Below are 27,750 nucleotides of genomic sequence, written 5' to 3' on the forward strand. Positions count from 1 at the left end.
ATGTGATAGTGTTCTAATAACTAAGACAAGGGTGTATGTGATAGTGTTCTAATAACTAAGACAAGGGTGTATGTGATAGTGTTCTAATAACTAAGACAAGGGTGTATGTGATAGTGTTCTAAGACAAGGTGTATGTGATAGTGTTCTAATAACTAAGACAAGGGTGTATGTGATAGTGTTCTAATAACTAAGACAAGGGCGTATGTGATAGTGTTCTAATAACTAAGACAAGGGTGTATGTGATAGTGTTCTAATAACTAAGACAAGGGTGTATGTGATAGTGTTCTAATAACTAAGACAAGGGCGTATGTGATAGTGTTCTAATAACTAAGACAAGGGTGTATGTGATAGTGTTCTAATAACTAAGACAAGGGTGTATGTGATAGTGTTCTAATAACTAAGACAAGGGTGTATGTGATAGTGTTCTAATACAAGACAAGGGTGTATGTGATAGTGTTCTAATAAATAAGACAAGGGTGTATGTGATAGTGTTCTAATAACAAAGACAAGGGTGTATGTGATAGTGTTCTAATAACTAAGACAAGGGTGTATGTGATAGTGTTCTAATAACTAAGACAAGGTGTATGTGATAGTGTTCTAATAACTAAGACAAGGGTGTATGTGATAGTGTTCTAATAACTAAGACAAGGGTGTATGTGATAGTGTTCTAATAACTAAGACAAGGGTGTATGTGATAGTGTTCTAATAACTAAGACAAGGGTGTATGTGATAGTGTTCTAATAACTAAGACAAGGGTGTATGTGATAGTGTTCTAATAACTAAGACAAGGGTGTATGTGATAGTGTTCTAATACTAAGACAAGGGTGTATGTGATAGTGTTCTAATCTAAGACAAGGGTGTATGTGATAGTGTTCTAATAACTAAGACAAGGGTGTATGTGATAGTGTTCTAATAACTAAGACAAGGGCGTATGTGATAGTGTTCTAATAACTAAGACAAGGGTGTATGTGATAGTGTTCTAATAACTAAGACAAGGGTGTATGTGATAGTGTTCTAATAACTAAGACAAGGGTGTATGTGATAGTGTTCTAATAACTAAGACAAGGGCGTATGTGATAGTGTTCTAATAACTAAGACAAGGGTGTATGTGATAGTGTTCTAATAACTAAGACAAGGGTGTATGTGATAGTGTTCTAATAACTAAGACAAGGGTGTATGTGATAGTGTTCTAATAACTAAGACAAGGGTGTATGTGATAGTGTTCTAACAGACAAGGGTGTATGTGATAGTGTTCTAATAACTAAGACAAGGGTGTATGTGATAGTGTTCTAATAACTAAGACAAGGGTGTATGTGATAGTGTTCTAATAACTAAGACAAGGGTGTATGTGATAGTGTTCTAATAACTAAGACAAGGGTGTATGTGATAGTGTTCTAATAACTAAGACAAGGGCGTATGTGATAGTGTTCTAATAACTAAGACAAGGGTGTATGTGATAGTGTTCTAAAGACAAGGGTGTATGTGATAGTGTTCTAATAAGTAAGACAAGGGTGTATGTGATAGTGTTCTAATAACTAAGACAAGGGCGTATGTGATAGTGTTCTAATAACTAAGACAAGGGTGTATGTGATAGTGTTCTAATAACTAAGACAAGGGTGTATGTGATAGTGTTCTAATAACTAAGACAAGGGTGTATGTGATAGTGTTCTAATAACTGACAAGGGTGTATGTGATAGTGTTCTAATAACTAAGACAAGGGTGTATGTGATAGTGTTCTAAGACAAGGGTGTATGTGATAGTGTTCTAATAACTAAGACAAGGGTGTATGTGATAGTGTTCTAATAACTAAGACAAGGGTGTATGTGATAGTGTTCTAATAACTAAGACAAGGGTGTATGTGATAGTGTTCTAATAACTAAGACAAGGGTGTATGTGATAGTGTTCTAATAACTAAGACAAGGGTGTATGTGATAGTGTTCTAATAACTAAGACAAGGGTGTATGTGATAGTGTTCTAATCAAAGACAAGGGTGTATGTGATAGTGTTCTAATAACTAAGACAAGGGTGTATGTGATAGTGTTCTAATAACTAAGACAAGGGCGTATGTGATAGTGTTCTAATAACTAAGACAAGGGTGTATGTGATAGTGTTCTAAAGACAAGGGTGTATGTGATAGTGTTCTAATAACTAAGACAAGGGCGTATGTGATAGTGTTCTAATAACTAAGACAAGGGCGTATGTGATAGTGTTCTAATAACTAAGACAAGGGTGTATGTGATAGTGTTCTAATAACTAAGACAAGGGTGTATGTGATAGTGTTCTAATAACAAGACAAGGGTGTATGTGATAGTGTTCTAATAACTAAGACAAGGGTGTATGTGATAGTGTTCTAATAAGACAAGGGTGTATGTGATAGTGTTCTACTAACTAAGACAAGGGTGTATGTGATAGTGTTCTAATAACTAAGACAAGGGTGTATGTGATAGTGTTCTAATAACTAAGACAAGGGCGTATGTGATAGTGTTCTAATAACTAAGACAAGGGTGTATGTGATAGTGTTCTAAACGACAAGGGTGTATGTGATTGTGTTCTAATAACTAAGACAAGGGTGTATGTGATAGTGTTCTAAACTAGACAAGGGTGTATGTGATAGTGTTCTAATAACTAAGACAAGGGTGTATGTGATAGTGTTCTAATAACTAAGACAAGGGCGTATGTGATAGTGTTCTAATAACTAAGACAAGGGTGTATGTGATAGTGTTCTAATAACTAAGACAAGGGTGTATGTGATAGTGTTCTAATAACTAAGACAAGGGTGTATGAGATAGTGTTCTAATAACTAAGACAAGGGTGTATGTGATAGTGTTCTAATAACTAAGACAAGGGTGTATGAGATAGTGTTCTAACGACAAGGGTGTATGTGATAGTGTTCTAATAACTAAGACAAGGGTGTATGTGATAGTGTTCTAATAACTAAGACAAGGGTGTATGTGATAGTGTTCTAATAACTAAGACAAGGGTGTATGTGATAGTGTTCATAACTAGACAAGGGTGTATGTGATAGTGTTCTAATAACTAAGACAAGGGTGTATGTGATAGTGTTCTAATAACTAAGACAAGGGCGTATGTGATAGTGTTCTAATAACTAAGACAAGGGTGTATGTGATAGTGTTCTAATAACTAAGACAAGGGTGTATGTGATAGTGTTCTAATAACTAAGACAAGGGTGTATGTGATAGTGTTCTAAGACAAGGGTGTATGTGATAGTGTTCTAATAACTAAGACAAGGGTGTATGTGATAGTGTTCTAAGACAAGGGTGTATGTGATAGTGTTCTAATAACTAAGACAAGGGTGTATGTGATAGTGTTCTAATAACTAAGACAAGGGCGTATGTGATAGTGTTCTAATAACTAAGACAAGGGTGTATGTGATAGTGTTCTAACGACAAGGGGTGTATGTGATAGTGTTCTAATAACTAAGACAAGGGTGTATGTGATAGTGTTCTAATACTAAGACAAGGGTGTATGTGATAGTGTTCTAATAACTAAGACAAGGGTGTATGTGATAGTGTTCTAATAACTAAGACAAGGGCGTATGTGATAGTGTTCTAATAACTAAGACAAGGGTGTATGTGATAGTGTTCTAATAACTAAGACAAGGGTGTATGTGATAGTGTTCTAATAACTAAGACAAGGGTGTATGTGATAGTGTTCTAATAACTAAGACAAGGGTGTATGTGATAGTGTTCTAATAACTAAGACAAGGGTGTATGTGATAGTGTTCTAATAACTAAGACAAGGGTGTATGTGATAGTGTTCTAATAACTAAGACAAGGGTGTATGTGATAGTGTTCTAAGACAAGTGAAGACGGCGTATGTGATAGTGTTCTAATAACTAAGACAAGGGTGTATGTGATAGTGTTCTAATAACTAAGACAAGGGTGTATGTGATAGTGTTCTAATAACTAAGACAAGGGTGTATGTGATAGTGTTCTAATAACTAAGACAAGGGTGTATGTGATAGTGTTCTAATAACTAAGACAAGGGTGTATGTGATAGTGTTCTAATAACTAAGACAAGGGTGTATGTGATAGTGTTCTAATAACTAAGACAAGGGTGTATGTGATAGTGTTCTAATAACTAAGACAAGGGTGTATGTGATAGTGTTCTAATAACTAAGACAAGGGTGTATGTGATAGTGTTCTAATAACTAAGACAAGGGTGTATGTGATAGTGTTCTAATAACTAAGACAAGGGTGTATGTGATAGTGTACTAAGACAAGGGTGTATGTGATAGTGTTCTAATAACTAAGACAAGGGTGTATGTGATAGTGTTCTAATAACTAAGACAAGGGTGTATGTGATAGTGTTCTAATAACTAAGACAAGGGTGTATGTGATAGTGTTCTAATAACTAAGACAAGGGTGTATGTGATAGTGTTCTAATAACTAAGACAAGGGTGTATGTGATAGTGTTCTAAACTAGACAAGGGTGTATGTGATAGTGTTCTAATAACTAAGACAAGGGTGTATGTGATAGTGTTCTAATAACTAAGACAAGGGCGTATGTGATAGTGTTCTAATAACTAAGACAAGGGTGTATGTGATAGTGTTCTAAAGACAAGGGTGTATGTGATAGTGTTCTAATAACTAAGACAAGGGTGTATGTGATAGTGTTCTAATAACTAAGACAAGGGCGTATGTGATAGTGTTCTAATAACTAAGACAAGGGTGTATGTGATAGTGTTCTAATCTAAGACAAGGGTGTATGTGATAGTGTTCTAATAACTAAGACAAGGGTGTATGTGATAGTGTTCTAATACTAAGACAAGGGTGTATGTGATAGTGTTCTAATAACTAAGACAAGGGTGTATGTGATAGTGTTCTAATATGACAAGGGTGTATGTGATAGTGTTCTAATAACTAAGACAAGGGTGTATGTGATAGTGTTCTAATAACTAAGACAAGGGCGTATGTGATAGTGTTCTAATAACTAAGACAAGGGTGTATGTGATAGTGTTCTAATCTAAGACAAGGGTGTATGTGATAGTGTTCTAATAACTAAGACAAGGGTGTATGTGATAGTGTTCTAATAACTAAGACAAGGGCGTATGTGATAGTGTTCTAATAACTAAGACAAGGGTGTATGTGATAGTGTTCTAATAACTAAGACAAGGGTGTATGTGATAGTGTTCTAATAACTAAGACAAGGGTGTATGTGATAGTGTTCTAATAACTAGACAAGGGTGTATGTGATAGTGTTCTAATAACTAAGACAAGGGTGTATGTGATAGTGTTCTAATCTAAGACAAGGGTGTATGTGATAGTGTTCTAATAACTAAGACAAGGGCGTATGTGATAGTGTTCTAATAACTAAGACAAGGGTGTATGTGATAGTGTTCTAATAACTAAGACAAGGGTGTATGTGATAGTGTTCTAATAACTAAGACAAGGGTGTATGTGATAGTGTTCTAATAACTAAGACAAGGGTGTATGTGATAGTGTTCTAATAACTAAGACAAGGGTGTATGAGATAGTGTTCTAAGACAAGGGTGTATGTGATAGTGTTCTAATAACTAAGACAAGGGTGTATGTGATAGTGTTCTAATAACTAAGACAAGGGCGTATGTGATAGTGTTCTAATAACTAAGACAAGGGTGTATGTGATAGTGTTCTAAAAGACAAGGGTGTATGTGATAGTGTTCTAATAACTAAGACAAGGGTGTATGTGATAGTGTTCTAATAACTAAGACAAGGGTGTATGTGATAGTGTTCTAATAACTAAGACAAGGGTGTATGTGATAGTGTTCTAATAACTAAGACAAGGGTGTATGTGATAGTGTTCTAAGACAAGGGTGTATGTGATAGTGTTCTAATAACTAAGACAAGGGTGTATGTGATAGTGTTCTAACTAAGACAAGGGTGTATGTGATAGTGTTCTAATAACTAAGACAAGGGTGTATGTGATAGTGTTCTAATAACTAAGACAAGGGTGTATGTGATAGTGTTCTCATAACTAAGACAAGGGCGTATGTGATAGTGTTCTAATAACTAAGACAAGGGTGTATGTGATAGTGTTCGAAGACAAGGGTGTATGTGATAGTGTTCTAATAACTAAGACAAGGGTGTATGTGATAGTGTTCTAATAACTAAGACAAGGGCGTATGTGATAGTGTTCTAATAACTAAGACAAGGGTGTATGTGATAGTGTTCTAATCTAAGACAAGGGTGTATGTGATAGTGTTCTAATAACTAAGACAAGGGTGTATGTGATAGTGTTCTAATAACTAAGACAAGGGCGTATGTGATAGTGTTCTAATAACTAAGACAAGGGTGTATGTGATAGTGTTCTAAAACTAAGACAAGGGTGTATGTGATAGTGTTCTAATAACTAAGACAAGGGTGTATGTGATAGTGTTCTAATAACTAAGACAAGGGTGTATGTGATAGTGTTCTAATAACTAAGACAAGGGTGTATGTGATAGTGTTCTAAGACAAGGGTGTATGTGATAGTGTTCTAATAACTAAGACAAGGGTGTATGTGATAGTGTTCTAATAACTAAGACAAGGGCGTATGTGATAGTGTTCTAATAACTAAGACAAGGGTGTATGTTATAGTGTTCTAATAACTAAGACAAGGGTGTATGTGATAGTGTTCTAATAACTAAGACAAGGGTGTATGTGATAGTGTTCTAAGACAAGAAAGGGTGTATGTGATAGTGTTCTAATAACTAAGACAAGGGTGTATGTGATAGTGTTCTAACTAAGACAAGGGTGTATGTGATAGTGTTCTAATAACTAAGACAAGGGTGTATGTGATAGTGTTCTAACTAAGACAAGGGTGTATGTGATAGTGTTCTAATAACTAAGACAAGGGCGTATGTGATAGTGTTCTAATAACTAAGACAAGGGTGTATGTGATAGTGTTCTAACTAGACAAGGGTGTATGTGATTGTGTTCTAATAACTAAGACAAGGGTGTATGTGATAGTGTTCTAAAGACAAGGGTGTATGTGATAGTGTTCTAATAACTAAGACAAGGGTGTATGTGATAGTGTTCTAATAACTAAGACAAGGGTGTATGTGATAGTGTTCTAATAACTAAGACAAGGGTGTATGTGATAGTGTTCTAATAACTAAGACAAGGGTGTATGTGATAGTGTTCTAATAACTAAGACAAGGGTGTATGTGATAGTGTTCTAATAACTAAGACAAGGGTGTATGTGATAGTGTTCTAATAACTAAGACAAGGGTGTATGTGATAGTGTTCTAAGACAAGGGTGTATGTGATAGTGTTCTAATAACTAAGACAAGGGTGTATGTGATAGTGTTCTAAAGACAAGGGTGTATGTGATAGTGTTCTAAGACAAGAGCGTATGTGATAGTGTTCTAATAACTAAGACAAGGGCGTATGTGATAGTGTTCTAATAACTAAGACAAGGGTGTATGTGATAGTGTTCTCATAACTAAGACAAGGGCGTATGTGATAGTGTTCTAATAACTAAGACAAGGGTGTATGTGATAGTGTTCTAATAACTAAGACAAGGGTGTATGTGATAGTGTTCTAATAACTAAGACAAGGGTGTATGTGATAGTGTTCTAATCTAGACAAGGGTGTATGTGATAGTGTTCTAATAACTAAGACAAGGGTGTATGTGATAGTGTTCTAACTAAGACAAGGGTGTATGTGATAGTGTTCTAATAACTAAGACAAGGGCGTATGTGATAGTGTTCTAATAACTAAGACAAGGGTGTATGTGATAGTGTTCTAATAACTAATACAAGGGTGTATGTGGTAGTGTTCTAATAACTAAGACAAGGGTGTATGTGATAGTGTTCTAATAACTAAGACAAGGGTGTATGTGATAGTGTTCTAATAACTAAGACAAGGGTGTATGAGATAGTGTTCTAATAACTAAGACAAGGGTGTATGTGATAGTGTTCTAATAACTAAGACAAGGGTGTATGTGATAGTGTTCTAATAACTAAGACAAGGGCGTATGTGATAGTGTTCTAATAACTAAGACAAGGGTGTATGTGATAGTGTTCTAAGACAAGGGTGTATGTGATAGTGTTCTAATAACTAAGACAAGGGCGTATGTGATAGTGTTCTAATAACTAAGACAAGGGTGTATGTGATAGTGTTCTAATAACTAAGACAAGGGTGTATGTGATAGTGTTCTAATAACTAAGACAAGGGTGTATGTGATAGTGTTCTAACTAAGACAAGGGTGTATGTGATAGTGTTCTAATAACTAAGACAAGGGTGTATGTGATAGTGTTCTAATCTAAGACAAGGGTGTATGTGATAGTGTTCTAATAACTAAGACAAGGGTGTATGTGATAGTGTTCTAACGACAAGGGTGTATGTGATATTGTTCTAATAACTAAGACAAGGGCGTATGTGATAGTGTTCTAATAACTAAGACAAGGGTGTATGTGATAGTGTTCTAAAAGACAAGGGTGTATGTGATTGTGTTCTAATAACTAAGACAAGGGGTGTATGTGATAGTGTTCTAAGACAAGGGGTGTATGTGATAGTGTTCTAATAACTAAGACAAGGGTGTATGTGATAGTGTTCTAATAACTAAGACAAGGGCGTATGTGATAGTGTTCTAATAACTAAGACAAGGGTGTATGTGATAGTGTTCTAATAACTAAGACAAGGGGTGTATGTGATAGTGTTCTAATAACTAAGACAAGGGTGTATGTGATAGTGTTCTAATAACTAAGACAAGGGTGTATGTGATAGTGTTCTAATAACTAAGACAAGGGTGTATGTGATAGTGTTCTAAGACAAGGGTGTATGTGATAGTGTTCTAATAACTAAGACAAGGGTGTATGTGATAGTGTTCTAATAACTAAGACAAGGGCGTATGTGATAGTGTTCTAATAACTAAGACAAGGGTGTATGTGATAGTGTTCTAAGACAAGGGTGTATGTGATAGTGTTCTAATAACTAAGACAAGGGTGTATGTGATAGTGTTCTAATAACTAAGACAAGGGCGTATGTGATAGTGTTCTAATAACTAAGACAAGGGTGTATGTTATAGTGTTCTAATAACTAAGACAAGGGTGTATGTGATAGTGTTCTAATAACTAAGACAAGGGTGTATGTGATAGTGTTCTAAAGACAAGGGTGTATGTGATAGTGTTCTAATAACTAAGACAAGGGTGTATGTGATAGTGTTCTAACTAAGACAAGGGTGTATGTGATAGTGTTCTACTAACTAAGACAAGGGTGTATGTGATAGTGTTCTAATCTGACAAGGGTGTATGTGATAGTGTTCTAATAACTAAGACAAGGGTGTATGTGATAGTGTTCTAATAACTAAGACAAGGGTGTATGTGATAGTGTTCTAATTAAGACAAGGGTGTATGTGATAGTGTTCTAATAACTAAGACAAGGGTGTATGTGATAGTGTTCTAACTAAGACAAGGGTGTATGTGATAGTGTTCTAATAACTAAGACAAGGGTGTATGTGATAGTGTTCTAATAACTAAGACAAGGGCGTATGTGATAGTGTTCTAATAACTAAGACAAGGGTGTATGTGATAGTGTTCTAATAACTAAGACAAGGGTGTATGTGATAGTGTTCTAATAACTAAGACAAGGGTGTATGTGATAGTGTTCTAATAACTAAGACAAGGGTGTATGTGATAGTGTTCTAATAACTAAGACAAGGGTGTATGTGATAGTGTTCTAATACTAAGACAAGGGTGTATGTGATAGTGTTCTAATAACTAAGACAAGGGTGTATGTGATAGTGTTCTAACGACAAGGGTGTATGTGATAGTGTTCTAACTAAGACAAGGGTGTATGTGATAGTGTTCTAATAACTAAGACAAGGGTGTATGTGATAGTGTTCTAATAACTAATACAAGGGTGTATGTGGTAGTGTTCTAATAACTAAGACAAGGGTGTATGTGATAGTGTTCTAATAACTAAGACAAGGGTGTATGTGATAGTGTTCTAATAACTAAGACAAGGGTGTATGTGATAGTGTTCTAATAACTAAGACAAGGGCGTATGTGATAGTGTTCTAATAACTAAGACAAGGGTGTATGTTATAGTGTTCTAATCAGACAAGGGTGTATGTGATAGTGTTCTAATAACTAAGACAAGGGTGTATGTGATAGTGTTCTAAGACAAGGGTGTATGTGGTAGTGTTCTAATAACTAAGACAAGGGTGTATGTGATAGTGTTCTAATAACTAAGACAAGGGCGTATGTGATAGTGTTCTAATAACTAAGACAAGGGTGTATGTGATAGTGTTCTAATAACTAATACAAGGGTGTATGTGGTAGTGTTCTAATAACTAAGACAAGGGTGTATGTGATAGTGTTCTAATAACTAAGACAAGGGTGTATGTGATAGTGTTCTAATAACTAAGACAAGGGTGTATGAGATAGTGTTCTAAGACAAGGGTGTATGTGATAGTGTTCTAATAACTAAGACAAGGGTGTATGTGATAGTGTTCTAAGACAAGGGTGTATGTGAAGTCGCTCTGATAAGAGCTGCTAATGACAAATGTAAATATAATGTAAATGTGATAGTGTTCTAATAACTAAGACAAGGGTGTATGTGATAGTGTTCTAATAACTAAGACAAGGGCGTATAATAGTGTTCTAATAACTAAGACAAGGGTGTATGTTATAGTGTTCTAATAACTAAGACAAGGGTGTATGTGATAGTGTTCTAATAACTAAGACAAGGGTGTATGTGATAGTGTTCTAAGACAAGGGTGTATGTGATAGTGTTCTAATAACTAAGACAAGGGTGTATGTGATAGTGTTCTAAGACAAGGGTGTATGTGATAGTGTTCTAATAACTAAGACAAGGGCGTATGTGATAGTGTTCTAATAACTAAGACAAGGGTGTATGTGATAGTGTTCTAATAACTAATACAAGGGTGTATGTGGTAGTGTTCTAATAACTAAGACAAGGGTGTATGTGATAGTGTTCTAATAACTAAGACAAGGGTGTATGTGATAGTGTTCTAATAACTAAGACAAGGGTGTATGAGATAGTGTTCTAAGACAAGGGTGTATGTGATAGTGTTCTAATAACTAAGACAAGGGTGTATGTGATAGTGTTCTAATAACTAAGACAAGGGCGTATGTGATAGTGTTCTAATAACTAAGACAAGGGTGTATGTGATAGTGTTCTAAGACAAGGGTGTATGTGATAGTGTTCTAATAACTAAGACAAGGGCGTATGTGATAGTGTTCTAATAACTAAGACAAGGGTGTATGTGATAGTGTTCTAATAACTAAGACAAGGGTGTATGTGATAGTGTTCTAATAACTAAGACAAGGGTGTATGTGATAGTGTTCTAAGACAAGGGTGTATGTGATAGTGTTCTAATAACTAAGACAAGGGTGTATGTGATAGTGTTCTAAGACAAGGGTGTATGTGATAGTGTTCTACTAACTAAGACAAGGGTGTATGTGATAGTGTTCTAAGACAAGGGTGTATGTGATATTGTTCTAATAACTAAGACAAGGGCGTATGTGATAGTGTTCTAATAACTAAGACAAGGGTGTATGTGATAGTGTTCTAAGACAAGGGTGTATGTGATTGTGTTCTAAAAACTAAGACAAGGGTGTATGTGATAGTGTTCTAAGACAAGGGTGTATGTGGTAGTGTTCTAATAACTAAGACAAGGGTGTATGTGATAGTGTTCTAATAACTAAGACAAGGGCGTATGTGATAGTGTTCTAATAACTAAGACAAGGGTGTATGTGATAGTGTTCTAATAACTAATACAAGGGTGTATGTGGTAGTGTTCTAATAACTAAGACAAGGGTGTATGTGATAGTGTTCTAATAACTAAGACAAGGGTGTATGTGATAGTGTTCTAATAACTAAGACAAGGGTGTATGAGATAGTGTTCTAAGACAAGGGTGTATGTGATAGTGTTCTAATAACTAAGACAAGGGTGTATGTGATAGTGTTCTAATAACTAAGACAAGGGCGTATGTGATAGTGTTCTAATAACTAAGACAAGGGTGTATGTGATAGTGTTCTAAGACAAGGGTGTATGTGATAGTGTTCTAATAACTAAGACAAGGGTGTATGTGATAGTGTTCTAATAACTAAGACAAGGGCGTATGTGATAGTGTTCTAATAACTAAGACAAGGGTGTATGTTATAGTGTTCTAATAACTAAGACAAGGGTGTATGTGATAGTGTTCTAATAACTAAGACAAGGGTGTATGTGATAGTGTTCTAAGACAAGGGTGTATGTGATAGTGTTCTAATAACTAAGACAAGGGTGTATGTGATAGTGTTCTAAGACAAGGGTGTATGTGATAGTGTTCTACTAACTAAGACAAGGGTGTATGTGATAGTGTTCTAAGACAAGGGTGTATGTGATATTGTTCTAATAACTAAGACAAGGGCGTATGTGATAGTGTTCTAATAACTAAGACAAGGGTGTATGTGATAGTGTTCTAAGACAAGGGTGTGTGTGATTGTGTTCTAAAAACTAAGACAAGGGTGTATGTGATAGTGTTCTAAGACAAGGGTGTATGTGGTAGTGTTCTAATAACTAAGACAAGGGTGTATGTGATAGTGTTCTAATAACTAAGACAAGGGCGTATGTGATAGTGTTCTAATAACTAAGACAAGGGTGTATGTGATAGTGTTCTAATAACTAATACAAGGGTGTATGTGGTAGTGTTCTAATAACTAAGACAAGGGTGTATGTGATAGTGTTCTAATAACTAAGACAAGGGTGTATGTGATAGTGTTCTAATAACTAAGACAAGGGTGTATGAGATAGTGTTCTAAGACAAGGGTGTATGTGATAGTGTTCTAATAACTAAGACAAGGGTGTATGTGATAGTGTTCTAAGACAAGGGTGTATGTGAAGTCGCTCAGGATAAGAGCGTCTGCTAAATGACGTAAATGTAAATATAATGTAAATGTGATAGTGTTCTAATAACTAAGACAAGGGTGTATGTGATAGTGTTCTAATAACTAAGACAAGGGCGTATGTGATAGTGTTCTAATAACTAAGACAAGGGTGTATGTGATAGTGTTCTAATAACTAAGACAAGGGTGTATGTGATATTGTTCTAATAACTAAGACAAGGGTGTATTTGATAGTGTTCTAATAACTAAGACAAGGGTGTATGTGATAGTGTTCTAAGACAAGGGTGTATGTGATTGTGTTCTAAAAACTAAGACAAGGGTGTATGTGATAGTGTTCTAAGACAAGGGTGTATGTGGTAGTGTTCTAATAACTAAGACAAGGGTGTATGTGATAGTGTTCTAATAACTAAGACAAGGGCGTATGTGATAGTGTTCTAATAACTAAGACAAGGGTGTATGTGATAGTGTTCTAATAACTAATACAAGGGTGTATGTGGTAGTGTTCTAATAACTAAGACAAGGGTGTATGTGATAGTGTTCTAATAACTAAGACAAGGGTGTATGTGATAGTGTTCTAATAACTAAGACAAGGGTGTATGTGATAGTGTTCTAATAACTAAGACAAGGGTGTATGAGATAGTGTTCTAAGACAAGGGTGTATGTGATAGTGTTCTAATAACTAAGACAAGGGTGTATGTGATAGTGTTCTAATAACTAAGACAAGGGCGTATGTGATAGTGTTCTAAGACAAGGGTGTATGTGATAGTGTTCTAAGACAAGGGTGTATGTGGTAGTGTTCTAATAACTAAGACAAGGGTGTATGTGATAGTGTTCTAATAACTAAGACAAGGGCGTATGTGATAGTGTTCTAATAACTAAGACAAGGGTGTATGTGATAGTGTTCTAATAACTAAGACAAGGGTGTATGTGGTAGTGTTCTAATAACTAAGACAAGGGTGTATGTGATAGTGTTCTAATAACTAAGACAAGGGTGTATGTGATAGTGTTCTAATAACTAAGACAAGGGTGTATGTGATAGTGTTCTAATAACTAAGACAAGGGTGTATGAGATAGTGTTCTAAGACAAGGGTGTATGTGATAGTGTTCTAATAACTAAGACAAGGGTGTATGTGATAGTGTTCTAATAACTAAGACAAGGGCGTATGTGATAGTGTTCTAATAACTAAGACAAGGGTGTATGTGATAGTGTTCTAAGACAAGGGTGTATGTGATAGTGTTCTAATAACTAAGACAAGGGTGTATGTGATAGTGTTCTAATAACTAAGACAAGGGCGTATAATAGTGTTCTAATAACTAAGACAAGGGTGTATGTTATAGTGTTCTAATAACTAAGACAAGGGTGTATGTGATAGTGTTCTAATAACTAAGACAAGGGTGTATGTGATAGTGTTCTAAGACAAGGGTGTATGTGATAGTGTTCTAATAACTAAGACAAGGGTGTATGTGATAGTGTTCTAAGACAAGGGTGTATGTGATAGTGTTCTAATAACTAAGACAAGGGCGTATGTGATAGTGTTCTAATAACTAAGACAAGGGTTTATGTGATAGTGTTCTAATAACTAATACAAGGGTGTATGTGGTAGTGTTCTAATAACTAAGACAAGGGTGTATGTGATAGTGTTCTAATAACTAAGACAAGGGTGTATGTGATAGTGTTCTAATAACTAAGACAAGGGTGTATGAGATAGTGTTCTAAGACAAGGGTGTATGTGATAGTGTTCTAATAACTAAGACAAGGGTGTATGTGATAGTGTTCTAATAACTAAGACAAGGGCGTATGTGATAGTGTTCTAATAACTAAGACAAGGGTGTATGTGATAGTGTTCTAAGACAAGGGTGTATGTGATAGTGTTCTAATAACTAAGACAAGGGTGTATGTGATAGTGTTCTAATAACTAAGACAAGGGCGTATGTGATAGTGTTCTAATAACTAAGACAAGGGTGTATGTGATAGTGTTCTAATAACTAAGACAAGGGTGTATGTGATAGTGTTCTAATAACTAAGACAAGGGTGTATGTGATAGTGTTCTAAGACAAGGGTGTATGTGATAGTGTTCTAATAACTAAGACAAGGGTGTATGTGATAGTGTTCTAAGACAAGGGTGTATGTGATAGTGTTCTACTAACTAAGACAAGGGTGTATGTGATAGTGTTCTAATAATAGACAAGGGTGTATGTGATATTGTTCTAATAACTAAGACAAGGGCGTATGTGATAGTGTTCTAATAACTAAGACAAGGGTGTATGTGATAGTGTTCTAAGACAAGGGTGTATGTGATTGTGTTCTAAAAACTAAGACAAGGGTGTATGTGATAGTGTTCTAAGACAAGGGTGTATGTGGTAGTGTTCTAATAACTAAGACAAGGGTGTATGTGATAGTGTTCTAATAACTAAGACAAGGGCGTATGTGATAGTGTTCTAATAACTAAGACAAGGGTGTATGTGATAGTGTTCTAATAACTAATACAAGGGTGTATGTGGTAGTGTTCTAATAACTAAGACAAGGGTGTATGTGATAGTGTTCTAATAACTAAGACAAGGGTGTATGTGATAGTGTTCTAATAACTAAGACAAGGGTGTATGAGATAGTGTTCTAAGACAAGGGTGTATGTGATAGTGTTCTAATAACTAAGACAAGGGTGTATGTGATAGTGTTCTAATAACTAAGACAAGGGCGTATGTGATAGTGTTCTAATAACTAAGACAAGGGTGTATGTGATAGTGTTCTAAGACAAGGGTGTATGTGATAGTGTTCTAATAACTAAGACAAGGGTGTATGTGATAGTGTTCTAATAACTAAGACAAGGGCGTATGTGATAGTGTTCTAATAACTAAGACAAGGGTGTATGTTATAGTGTTCTAATAACTAAGACAAGGGTGTATGTGATAGTGTTCTAATAACTAAGACAAGGGTGTATGTGATAGTGTTCTAAGACAAGGGTGTATGTGATAGTGTTCTAATAACTAAGACAAGGGTGTATGTGATAGTGTTCTAAGACAAGGGTGTATGTGATAGTGTTCTACTAACTAAGACAAGGGTGTATGTGATAGTGTTCTAAGACAAGGGTGTATGTGATATTGTTCTAATAACTAAGACAAGGGCGTATGTGATAGTGTTCTAATAACTAAGACAAGGGTGTATGTGATAGTGTTCTAAGACAAGGGTGTATGTGATTGTGTTCTAAAAACTAAGACAAGGGTGTATGTGATAGTGTTCTAAGACAAGGGTGTATGTGGTAGTGTTCTAATAACTAAGACAAGGGTGTATGTGATAGTGTTCTAATAACTAAGACAAGGGCGTATGTGATAGTGTTCTAATAACTAAGACAAGGGTGTATGTGATAGTGTTCTAATAACTAATACAAGGGTGTATGTGGTAGTGTTCTAATAACTAAGACAAGGGTGTATGTGATAGTGTTCTAATAACTAAGACAAGGGTGTATGTGATAGTGTTCTAATAACTAAGACAAGGGTGTATGAGATAGTGTTCTAAGACAAGGGTGTATGTGATAGTGTTCTAATAACTAAGACAAGGGTGTATGTGATAGTGTTCTAAGACAAGGGTGTATGTGAAGTCGCTCTGGATAAGAGCGTCTGCTAAATGACGTAAATGTAAATATAATGTAAATGTGATAGTGTTCTAATAACTAAGACAAGGGTGTATGTGATAGTGTTCTAATAACTAAGACAAGGGCGTATGTGATAGTGTTCTAATAACTAAGACAAGGGTGTATGTGATAGTGTTCTAATAACTAAGACAATGGTGTATGTGATATTGTTCTAATAACTAAGACAAGGGTGTATTTGATAGTGTTCTAATAACTAAGACAAGGGTGTATGTGATAGTGTTCTAAGACAAGGGTGTATGTGATTGTGTTCTAAAAACTAAGACAAGGGTGTATGTGATAGTGTTCTAAGACAAGGGTGTATGTGGTAGTGTTCTAATAACTAAGACAAGGGTGTATGTGATAGTGTTCTAATAACTAAGACAAGGGCGTATGTGATAGTGTTCTAATAACTAAGACAAGGGTGTATGTGATAGTGTTCTAATAACTAATACAAGGGTGTATGTGGTAGTGTTCTAATAACTAAGACAAGGGTGTATGTGATAGTGTTCTAATAACTAAGACAAGGGTGTATGTGATAGTGTTCTAATAACTAAGACAAGGGTGTATGAGATAGTGTTCTAAGACAAGGGTGTATGTGATAGTGTTCTAATAACTAAGACAAGGGTGTATGTGATAGTGTTCTAATAACTAAGACAAGGGCGTATGTGATAGTGTTCTAATAACTAAGACAAGGGTGTATGTGATAGTGTTCTAAGACAAGGGTGTATGTGATAGTGTTCTAATAACTAAGACAAGGGTGTATGTGATAGTGTTCTAATAACTAAGACAAGGGCGTATGTGATAGTGTTCTAATAACTAAGACAAGGGTGTATGTGATAGTGTTCTAATAACTAAGACAAGGGTGTATGTGATAGTGTTCTAATAACTAAGACAAGGGTGTATGTGATAGTGTTCTAAGACAAGGGTGTATGTGATAGTGTTCTAATAACTAAGACAAGGGTGTATGTGATAGTGTTCTAAGACAAGGGTGTATGTGATAGTGTTCTACTAACTAAGACAAGGGTGTATGTGATAGTGTTCTAAGACAAGGGTGTATGTGATATTGTTCTAATAACTAAGACAAGGGCGTATGTGATAGTGTTCTAATAACTAAGACAAGGGTGTATGTGATAGTGTTCTAAGACAAGGGTGTATGTGATTGTGTTCTAAAAACTAAGACAAGGGTGTATGTGATAGTGTTCTAAGACAAGGGTGTATGTGGTAGTGTTCTAATAACTAAGACAAGGGTGTATGTGATAGTGTTCTAATAACTAAGACAAGGGCGTATGTGATAGTGTTCTAATAACTAAGACAAGGGTGTATGTGATAGTGTTCTAATAACTAATACAAGGGTGTATGTGGTAGTGTTCTAATAACTAAGACAAGGGTGTATGTGATAGTGTTCTAATAACTAAGACAAGGGTGTATGTGATAGTGTTCTAATAACTAAGACAAGGGTGTATGAGATAGTGTTCTAAGACAAGGGTGTATGTGATAGTGTTCTAATAACTAAGACAAGGGTGTATGTGATAGTGTTCTAAGACAAGGGTGTATGTGAAGTCGCTCTGGATAAGAGCGTCTGCTAAATGACGTAAATGTAAATATAATGTAAATGTGATAGTGTTCTAATAACTAAGACAAGGGTGTATGTGATAGTGTTCTAATAACTAAGACAAGGGCGTATGTGATAGTGTTCTAATAACTAAGACAAGGGTGTATGTGATAGTGTTCTAATAACTAAGACAAGGGTGTATGTGATATTGTTCTAATAACTAAGACAAGGTTGTATTTGATAGTGTTCTAATAACTAAGACAAGGGTGTATGTGATAGTGTTCTAAGACAAGGGTGTATGTGATAGTTTTCTAATAACGAAGACAAGGGTGTATGTGATAGTGTTCTAATAACTAAGACAAGGGTGTATGTGATAGTGTTCTAATAACTAAGACAAGGGTGTATTTGATAGTGTTCTAATAACTAAGACAAGGGTGTATGTGATAGTGTTCTAATAACTAAGACAAGGGTGTATGTGATAGTGTTCTAATAACTAAGACAAGGGCGTATGTGATAGTGTTCTAAGACAAGGGTGTATGTGATAGTGTTCTAATAACTAAGACAAGGGTGTATGTGATAGTGTTCTAAGACAAGGGTGTATGTGATAGTGTTCTAATAACTAAGACAAGGGTGTATGTGATAGTGTTCTAAATGTAAATGTACACAAGGGCGTATGATTTAAAATAAACAATCTACATGGATCACAATACTTGTTTAATAATAAGACTCGTATCTATGAACTAATCAAAGTTAGACAAGATAGACCTATTGAATCCTGTGTGCAAAATGCATCTTACCTTTGCATGTTGGGAGTGTTGCTGACCAGGTGCTGTCTATTTCACAGGTTAGACTTGATTCACCTTCCATTTCATATCCTTTTTTACATTCATATCTGACAAAAGACTTGTATCTGTACAAAGGTTGATGTCCCTCTACTCGGACAGCATTATCAATTTTAGGTGTTGGACAAATCACGTCTGTGGGACAAGAAATAAAACCAATAACATCACTATGTACAACATATCCAATTACTTTTTTGCCTACAATTAAATGTAGGTCTTTGATGATGAACCAATAGGAAAATACCAATTAATAAACCAATCAGCCAATTAAACAATAAATCATGCAATCAATCAATCACTCAATTGATAAATCACTCAATTGACCAATCAATCAATTGGTCAATCTGTGTTTTTTTTTTAAGCATAATGGAATAGTTTATTATCTATTCAGTACATCCTTTTGTGTTATGTTTTGAAACATACCGATACATTTAGGTGGATCTGGCTCAAACTGTCCTGTTTCAGAGCAGTGTAAGGACCTGGGACCAACCAGAGTCAGTTGCCGGTCACACTGATACTCCACCACCTCTCCGTAGGCATACCACTCTTCAGCTTGGTACAACAGACTTCCATTGGCAACAACAGGAGGCCCTCCACACTTCACCACTGCCACATTAGAAATACAGAAATAAATAAATAATGGTTTGTTCACATGAATTTGTTTATCTATTAGTAATTGAGTGTGTGTGTGTGAGTGTGTGTGTGTGAGTGTGTGTGTGTGTGTGTGGGTGCGTGTGCGTGTGCGTGTGTGCGTGTGTGCCCTCATGTGCCCTCTCATATCAGTAACTGACCTTCACAGATAGCGACTCTGGCAGACCAGCCTGCTGCCATGCAATTCCGTACTTTGGAGCCCACAATGTAATGTCTGAAAACAAGGACTGAATAGTCAACTCAAATAGAAAAAAAAAGGTTATAAATAAAGAAAACAGGTTCTATCACTTCCTTCATATATGGTACCCCTACTCTTGAAACAAATGTCAATTATGAGATCCACATAAAACATTTAGCGGTGCCATATACACCACCAGTGAAAAGTTTTAGAACACCTACTCATTCAAGGGTTTTTCATAATTTTTTACTATTTTCTACATTTTAGAATAATAGTGAAGACATCAAAACTATGAAATAACACATATGGAATCATGTAGTAACCAAAAAATTGTTAAACAAATCAAAATATATTGATTCTTCAAATAGCCACCATTTGCCTTGATGACAGCTTTGCACACTCTTGGCATTCTCTCAACCAGCTTCATGGGGTAATCACCTGGAATGCATTTCAATTAACAGGTGTGTCTTCTTAAAATCATTTGTGGAATTTCTTTCCTTCTTAATACGTTTCAGCCAATCAGTTGTGTTGTGACAAGGTAGGGGGTGTATACAGAAGATAGCCCTATTTGGTAAAGGACCAAGTCCATATTATGGCAAGAACAGCTCAAATAAGCAAAGAGAAACGACAGTCCATCATTACTTTAAGACATGAAGTTCAGTCAATACGGAAAATGTCAAGAACTTTGAACGTTTCTTCAACTGCAATCGCAAAAACCATCAAGCGCTATGATGAAACTGGCTCTCATGAGGACAGCCACAGGAATGGAAGACCCAGAATAACCTTTGCTGCAGAGGATAAGTTCATTAGAGTTACCAGCCTCAGAAATTGCAGCCCAAATAAATGCACAGACACATAACAGACACATCTCAACATCAACTGTTCAGAGGAAACTGTGTGTGGTCGAATTGCTGCAAAGAAACCACTACTAAAGGATACTAATAATAAGAAGAGACTTGCTTGGGCCAAGAAACATGAGCAATGGACATTAGACCAGTGGGAACTTGTCCTTTAGTCTAGAGTAGAAATTTGAGATTTTTGGTTCCAACCGCTGTGTCTTTGTGAGACACGGAGTGGGTGAACGGAGGATCTTGCATGTGTATTTCCCACCTTAAAGCATGGAGGAGGAGGTGTTATGGTGTGGGGGTGCTTTGATGGTGACACAGTCTGTGATTTATTTAGAATTCAAGGCACACTTAACCAGCATGGATACCACAGCATTCTGCAGCGATATGCCATCCCATCTGGTTTGGGCTTAGTGGAACTATCATTTGTTTTTCAACAGGACAATGAACCAACACACCTCCAGGCTGTGTAAGGGCCATTTTAACAAGAAGGAGAGTGATGGAGTGCTGCATCAGATGATCTGGCCTCCACAATCCCCCGACCTCAATCAAACTGAGATGGTTTGGGATGAGTCGGACCGCAGAGTGAAGGAAAAGCAGCCAACAAGTGATCAGCATATATGGGAACTCCTTCAAGACTGTTTGAAAAGCATTCCAGGTGAAGCTGGTTGAGAGAATGCCAAGAGTGTGCAAAGTTGTCATCAAGGCAAAGGGTGGCTTTGTCAAATGTCAAATATAAAATATATTTTGATTTGTTTAACACTTTTTTGGTTAATACATGATTCCATATGTGTTATTTCATAGTTTTGATGTCTTCACTATTATTCTACAATGTAGAAAATAGTAAAACTAAAGAAAAAGCCTGGAATGAGTAGGTGTACTAAAACTTTTGACCGGTAATGCATGAAGCAAGTCATTTCTTCTTCAAGTAATAAGGATTCATTGGGGTTCATTATATGGAACCTTTAGCTGTGATATAATATGATGCAAGCAAATCAACTGGAGAATAGATCCTGTGAGTATAGGACAACTCTACTAATACATCTACTGGAGAGAAGGTCCAGTCCTGTGAGTGTAGGACAACTCTACTAGTACATCCACTTGAGAGAAGGTCCTTTGAGTGAAGAACAACTCCACTAGCAAATCTGATGGAGAGAAGGTCCAGTCCTGTGTGTGTAGGACAACTCTACTAGTAAATCTACTGTAGAGAAGGCCCTTTCCTGTGAGTGTAGAACAACTGTACTCATAAATCTACTGGAGAGAAGGTGATTTGAGTGTACGACAGCTCATCTAGTAAATCTACTGGAGAAAAGGTGCTGTCTTGTGAGAGTAGGACAACTCTACTAGTAAATCTACTGGAGAAAATGTCCTGTCTTGTGAGAGTATGACAACTCTACTAGTAAATCTACTGGAGAAAAGGTCCTGTCTTGTGAGAGTAGGACACCTCCACTAGTAAATCTACTGGAGAGAAGGTGCTGTCTTGTGAGAGTAGGACAACTCTACTAGTAAATCTACTGGAGAAAATGTCCTGTCTTGTGAGAGTAGGACAACTCTACCAGTAAATCTACTGGAGAGAAGGTGCTGTCTTGTGAGAGTAGGACAACTCTACTAGTAAATCTACTGGAGAAAAGATCCTGTCTTGTGAGAGTAGGACAACTCTACTAGTAAATCTACTGGAGAGCAGGTCCTGTGAGTGTAGGACAACTCTACCAGTAAATATGCTGGAGAGCAGGTCCTGTGAGTGTACGACAGCTCATCTAGTAAATCTACTGTAGAGAAGGTCCTGTCCTGTGAGTGTAGAACAACTCCACTAGCAAATCTGCTGGAGAGAAGGTCCTGTGAGTGCAGGACAGCTCTACCAGTAAATCTACTAGTGAGAAAGTCATGTCCTGTGAGTGCAGGACAACTCTTGTTGTAAATCAACTGTAGAGAAGGTCCTGTCCTGTGAGTGTAGGACAACTCCACTAGCAAATCTACTGGAGAAAAGGTCCTGTCTTGTGAGAGTAGGACAACTCTACTAGTAAATCTACTGGAGAAAAGGTCCTGTCTTGTGAGTGTAGGACCACTCCACTAGCAAATCTGCTGGAGTGAAGGTCCTGTGAATGCAGGACAGCTCTACCAGTAAATCTACTAGCGAGAAAGTCATGTCCTGTGAGTGAAGGACAACTCTACCAGTAAATCTACTGGTTAGAAGGCACTGTCCTTTGAGTGAAGGACAGCTCTACCAGTAAATCTACTAGCGAGAAAGTCATGTCCTGTGAGTGTAAGACAACTCTACTAGTAAATCTACTGGTTAGAAGGCACTGTCCTTTGAGTGAAGGACAACTCTACTAGTAAATCTACTGGAGAAAAGGTCCTGTCTTGTGAGTGTAGGACAACTCTGCCAGTAAATCTGCTGGAGAGCAGGTCCTGTGAGTGTAGGACAACTCTACCAGTAAATATGCTGGAGAGCAGGTCCTGTGAGTGTACGACAGCTCATCTAGTAAATCTGCTGGAGAAAAGGTCCTGTCCTGTGAGAGTAGGACAACTCTACTAGTAAATCTACTGGAGAAAGGGTCCAGTCTTGTGAGTGTAGGACAACTCTACCAGTAAATCTGCTGGAGAGCAGGTCCTGTGAGTGTACGACAGCTCATCTAGTAAATCTGCTGGAGAAAAGGTCCTGTCCTGTGAGTGTAGGACAACTCCACTAGCAAACCTGCTGGAGAGAAGGTCCTGTGAGTGCAGGACAACTCTACCAGTAAATCTACCGGTTAGAAGGCACTGTCCTTTGAGTGAAGGACAGCTCTACCAGTAAATCTACTGGAGAGAAGGCCCCGTCCTGTGAGTTTGTACTACTGACCCTTTGTTACACTGGGCTGTGGCTCTGGCTCCAAACTCCACCCCCTCTGTGAGGTCATACCAGCCATTCATCACTTCTCCAGGGGATCCACAGGATGTCCCTGGACAGACATGATAACACGATAACAGATTCGTAATTATAGATTGATAGAATGATAATAGATAACAGATACATAACTCAGCTCATCTGGTAGTTATGATTATAGATTGTCATACAATATAAAGTACATTAGGAGATTCTCATAGACAATGTGTTAAATATGATGTACATTAGGAGATTCTCATAGACAATGTGTTAAATACAAAGTACATTTGGAGATTCTCATAGACAATGTGTTAATTATAAATTACGTTAGGATATTCTCATAGACAGTGTGTTAAATATAAAGTACAGTAGTAGATTCTCATAGACAATGTGTTAAATATAAAGTACAGTAGTAGATTCTCATAGACAATGTGTTAAATATAATGTACATTAGGAGATTCTCATAGACAATGTGTTAAATATAAAGTACATTAGGAGATTCTCATTGACAATGTGTTAAATATAAAGTACATTTGGATATTCTCATAGACAGTGTGTTAAATATAAAGTACAGTAGTAGATTCTCATAGACAATGTGTAAAGCGACAATTGTCACATCCAGTCATGCTCATTCTACGGCTGTGTTTACACAGGCAGCCTAATGCAGATACTTTTTTACTATTATTGATCTTTTGACAAATCAAATCAGGTATTTTAGGCTGCCTGTGTAAACGCAGACTTAGTGCCACATAAAATGTATAGTCATGTAAATGACATACTCTGACAGGTAGATTTCACATTTTTCCAGGTTTCACCGTTACAGGTGACTGTCATCGCACGTCCGACATAACCAACGTCACACTCGAAAACGACCTTCGACCCCTCCAGGAAAGTCTCTTGAGTAATGTAGTCTGCTGAAATTCTCATGTGGCTCCCTCCTATGGGCTTGGAACATTGGGCTAAACGGGACAAGAGAATTTGTTGCTCAATATGTTTTTCATTTTTGTATGTTTTGAAAATGTCGAGCTTTTGGTCAAAGAAACATAAACATTACATTGCACAGTAAGAACATAATCGGCAAAATATGGAAAAGTTACTTTACCTTGAATAGTTTCAACCTCAAAGGTAAGGCACACAAGCCATACTGTTAAAAAACAGCAACATGCATCCCTGCAGATCTGCATACCGGTAATACCTTCTTCTCCTATTGATGTGTGGTAATACCTTCTTCTCCTATTGATGTGTGAGTGGAACCAAACTGAAGCAGACAAGACACTGAAGCACTGACAAATATATAGCTGTTTTGTCCTGTTCTGGCCATGACTCAATATGACAAACACAACTGAGAAAAACAAACACACCCACATACGCACACACACACACAAACATACCACACACACACAAACATACCACACACACACTTATTATTTGCAGAGTGCTAACCCACACACAGTGCCAGTAAAGATCAAGTCAATACTTTGCTGACCTCTAGTGGGTGAGAGGGAGAAGAGCGTCTGTCTATAAAAAGAGGTTAAGATCTTCTCTGGTTGGGAATGAGACAGTATATGGCAATATTGCATTTGAAACAGAGAGACTAGAGATTTGCACGATCATGAACTTCTCCGATCCCCAACATTCTGATCACATGTCATGATGTAAAATGTATATTTTATTCTGAAAGTGCCCAACCAATAGGTCCTTTTCACAACATTTTATAGACAATAAAGTAGGCTAGGACATCCATGGATGGAAGCATGTAGACCTATAGCCTACTGTTAGCTAGTAATGCTTTCATTTACTTGGTGAACATATTGTTACACAGGTTGCAGACTATTGTAAACATACTGTATGTCTGTTTAGACAGCAGGTATATTGTTACACGGGTTGAAGACTATTGTAAACATACTGTATGTCTGTTTAGACAGCAGTCATATTGTTACACAGGTTGAAGACTATTGTAAACATACTGTATGTCTGTTTAGACCGCAGGCATATTGTTACACAGGTTGAAGACTATTGTAAACATACTGTGTGTCTGTTTAGACAGCAGGCATATTGTTACAACTCTTCTATTCAATTACTAGGGCGGCAGGTAGCTTAGTGGTTAAGAGCGTTGTGCCAGTAACCGAAAGGTCGCTGGTTCTAATCTCCGAGCCGACTAGGTGAAAAATCTGTCGATGTGCCCTTGAGCAAGGCACTTAACCCTAATTGCTCTGATGATTAATTATTATTATTATTACTCAGATATTATCGTCAACACGACCTGCTGATTGATAGAACATCTGTCCGTTGAACAAATAACTGATGAATTTAAACGGGGTGATTTCATACAAAGTCATTAAAATAAGGATCCCATATGTTTGGTGTAGACAGAGGATAGCGAGACGGTCTCTCTCTCTCTCTCTCTCTCTCTCTCTCTCTCTCTCTCTCTCTCACACACACACACACAGACACACACACAATGGAAACCCCCTCATCTGGATGTGAAATGACATGTTAAATAAGATGCCATGATCTTGGTGTCATGGGGCCATGGGTCTAAATCAAAAAGGTATTTAGGTTTAAATCCACAATATAAAGGAAGTTGGATCATCAAGCATCCAACTGTTCATAGACATCTCTATTTCCGGATGCTTAGAGATGGTGTTGCTGATGGAGGATATAAATATAGCAGCCCAAGGGACTTCACCTACAGTGTGCTTTACCATGCATGCCTGCTGTCAGGCTGACGTGTATGCGGTAACGAAGTCAAGCGCAGGACACCGAGCTACTGGCAGACGTACTTTACTGAACACAGTATAGAAAGTACAAAACCAAAAAACCTCCTAACAGGGAGGAAACAATACTAGCACACAACAGCTTGCCGACCTCACAAAAAACAATCACACACAATAAACTATGAGAGACAGGGGTATTTAAAGGGAATACAATGCAACATAATAGGAAACAGGTGTAAACAATAAAGACCAAACAAGACAAACTCTGAAACATTCAGTGGGGGAAAAAAGTATTTAGTCAGCCACCAATTGTGCAAGTTCTCCCACTTAAAAAGATGAGAGAGGCCTGTAATTTTCATCATAGGTACAAGTCAACTATGACAGACAAAATGAGAAAAAAAAATCCAGAAAATCACATTGTAGGATTTTTTATGAATTTATTTGCAAATTATGGTGGAAAATAAGTATTTGGTCAATAACAAAAGTTTCTCAATACTTTGTTATATACCCTTTGTTGGCAATGACACAGGTCAAACGTTTTCTGTAAGTCTTCACAAGGTTTTCACACACTGTTGCTGGTATTTTGGCCCATTCATTCCATGCAGATCTCCTCTAGAGCAGTGATGTTTTGGGGTTGTCGCTGGGCAACACGGACTTTCAACTCCCTCCAAAGATTTTCTATGGGGTTGAGATCTGGAGACTGGCTAGGCCACTCCAGGACCTTGAAATGCTTCTTACGAAGCCACTCCTTCGTTGCCCGGGCGGTGTGTTTGGGATCATTGTCATGCTGAAAGACCCAGCCACGTTTCATCTTCAATGCCCTTGCTGATGGAAGGAGGTTTTCACTCAAAATCTCACGATACATGGCCCCATTCATTCTTTCCTTTACACGGATCAGTCGTCCTGGTCCCTTTGCAGAAAAACAGCCCCAAAGCATGATGTTTCCACCCCCATGCTTCACAGTAGGTATGGTGATCTTTGGATGCAACTCAGCATTCTTTGTCCTCCAAACACAACGAGTTGAGTTTTTACCAAAAAGTTATATTTTGGTTTCATCTGACCATATGACATTCTCCCAATCCTCTTCTGGATCATCCAAATGCACTCTAGCAAACTTCAGACGGGCCTGGACATGTACTGGCTTAAGCAGGGGGACACGTCTGGCACTGCAGGATTTGAGTCCCTGGCGGCGTAGTGTGTTACTGATGGTAGGCTTTGTTACTTTGGTCCCAGCTCTCTGCAGGTCATTCACTAGGTCCCCCTGTGTGGTTCTTGTGATCATTTTGACCCCACGGGGTGAGATCTTGCAAACCGCCGACCCAGCTTCCGGCAGGGCAGGCGAAGGGGCAGGTTTCGGGTCGCGAGCCAGACCCGATCTCCCGGTGCATACACCCTCACTGCGGTGGCGATCAGCGCTCGCCTTTTGCAGCCTGATAGCCCGTTGCAGATGGACATGCGCAGCGTTCCAGGTTTCCTCCGAGCACCGAAACCACTCGTCCACCGCAGGGGCTTCGATCTGGCTCTGATGCCAAGGTGCCAGTACCGGCTGATAACCTAGCACACACTGAAAAGGCGTAAGGTTAGTGGAAGAGTGGCGGAGTGAGTTTTGGGCTATCTCTGCCCAGGGGATATAT

At 37.4% G+C, this 27,750-nt stretch overlaps 1 protein-coding gene across 1 annotated transcript in view; it reads right to left on the reverse strand.

The window, feature by feature from the left end:
- Positions 1-24,690, reverse strand: part of LOC121532964 (C4b-binding protein alpha chain) — a 37,593-nt gene extending 12,903 nt beyond the window's left edge. The window contains exons 1-6 of the mRNA XM_041838744.2: positions 24,502-24,690; positions 24,179-24,358; positions 23,376-23,475; positions 19,654-19,727; positions 19,286-19,468; positions 18,818-18,997 (exon numbers count right to left, since the gene is read on the reverse strand). Coding sequence (XP_041694678.1) covers positions 18,818-18,997; positions 19,286-19,468; positions 19,654-19,727; positions 23,376-23,475; positions 24,179-24,358; positions 24,502-24,583 — 799 coding nt within the window. The 5' untranslated portion in view covers positions 24,584-24,690. The remainder of the gene's footprint in view (positions 1-18,817; positions 18,998-19,285; positions 19,469-19,653; positions 19,728-23,375; positions 23,476-24,178; positions 24,359-24,501) is intronic.
- Between the last annotated feature and the right edge of the window lie 3,060 nt (positions 24,691-27,750).

The sequence above is a fragment of the Coregonus clupeaformis genome, chromosome 21, assembly GCF_020615455.1.
Source record: "Coregonus clupeaformis isolate EN_2021a chromosome 21, ASM2061545v1, whole genome shotgun sequence".
Lineage (NCBI taxonomy): Eukaryota > Metazoa > Chordata > Actinopteri > Salmoniformes > Salmonidae > Coregonus > Coregonus clupeaformis.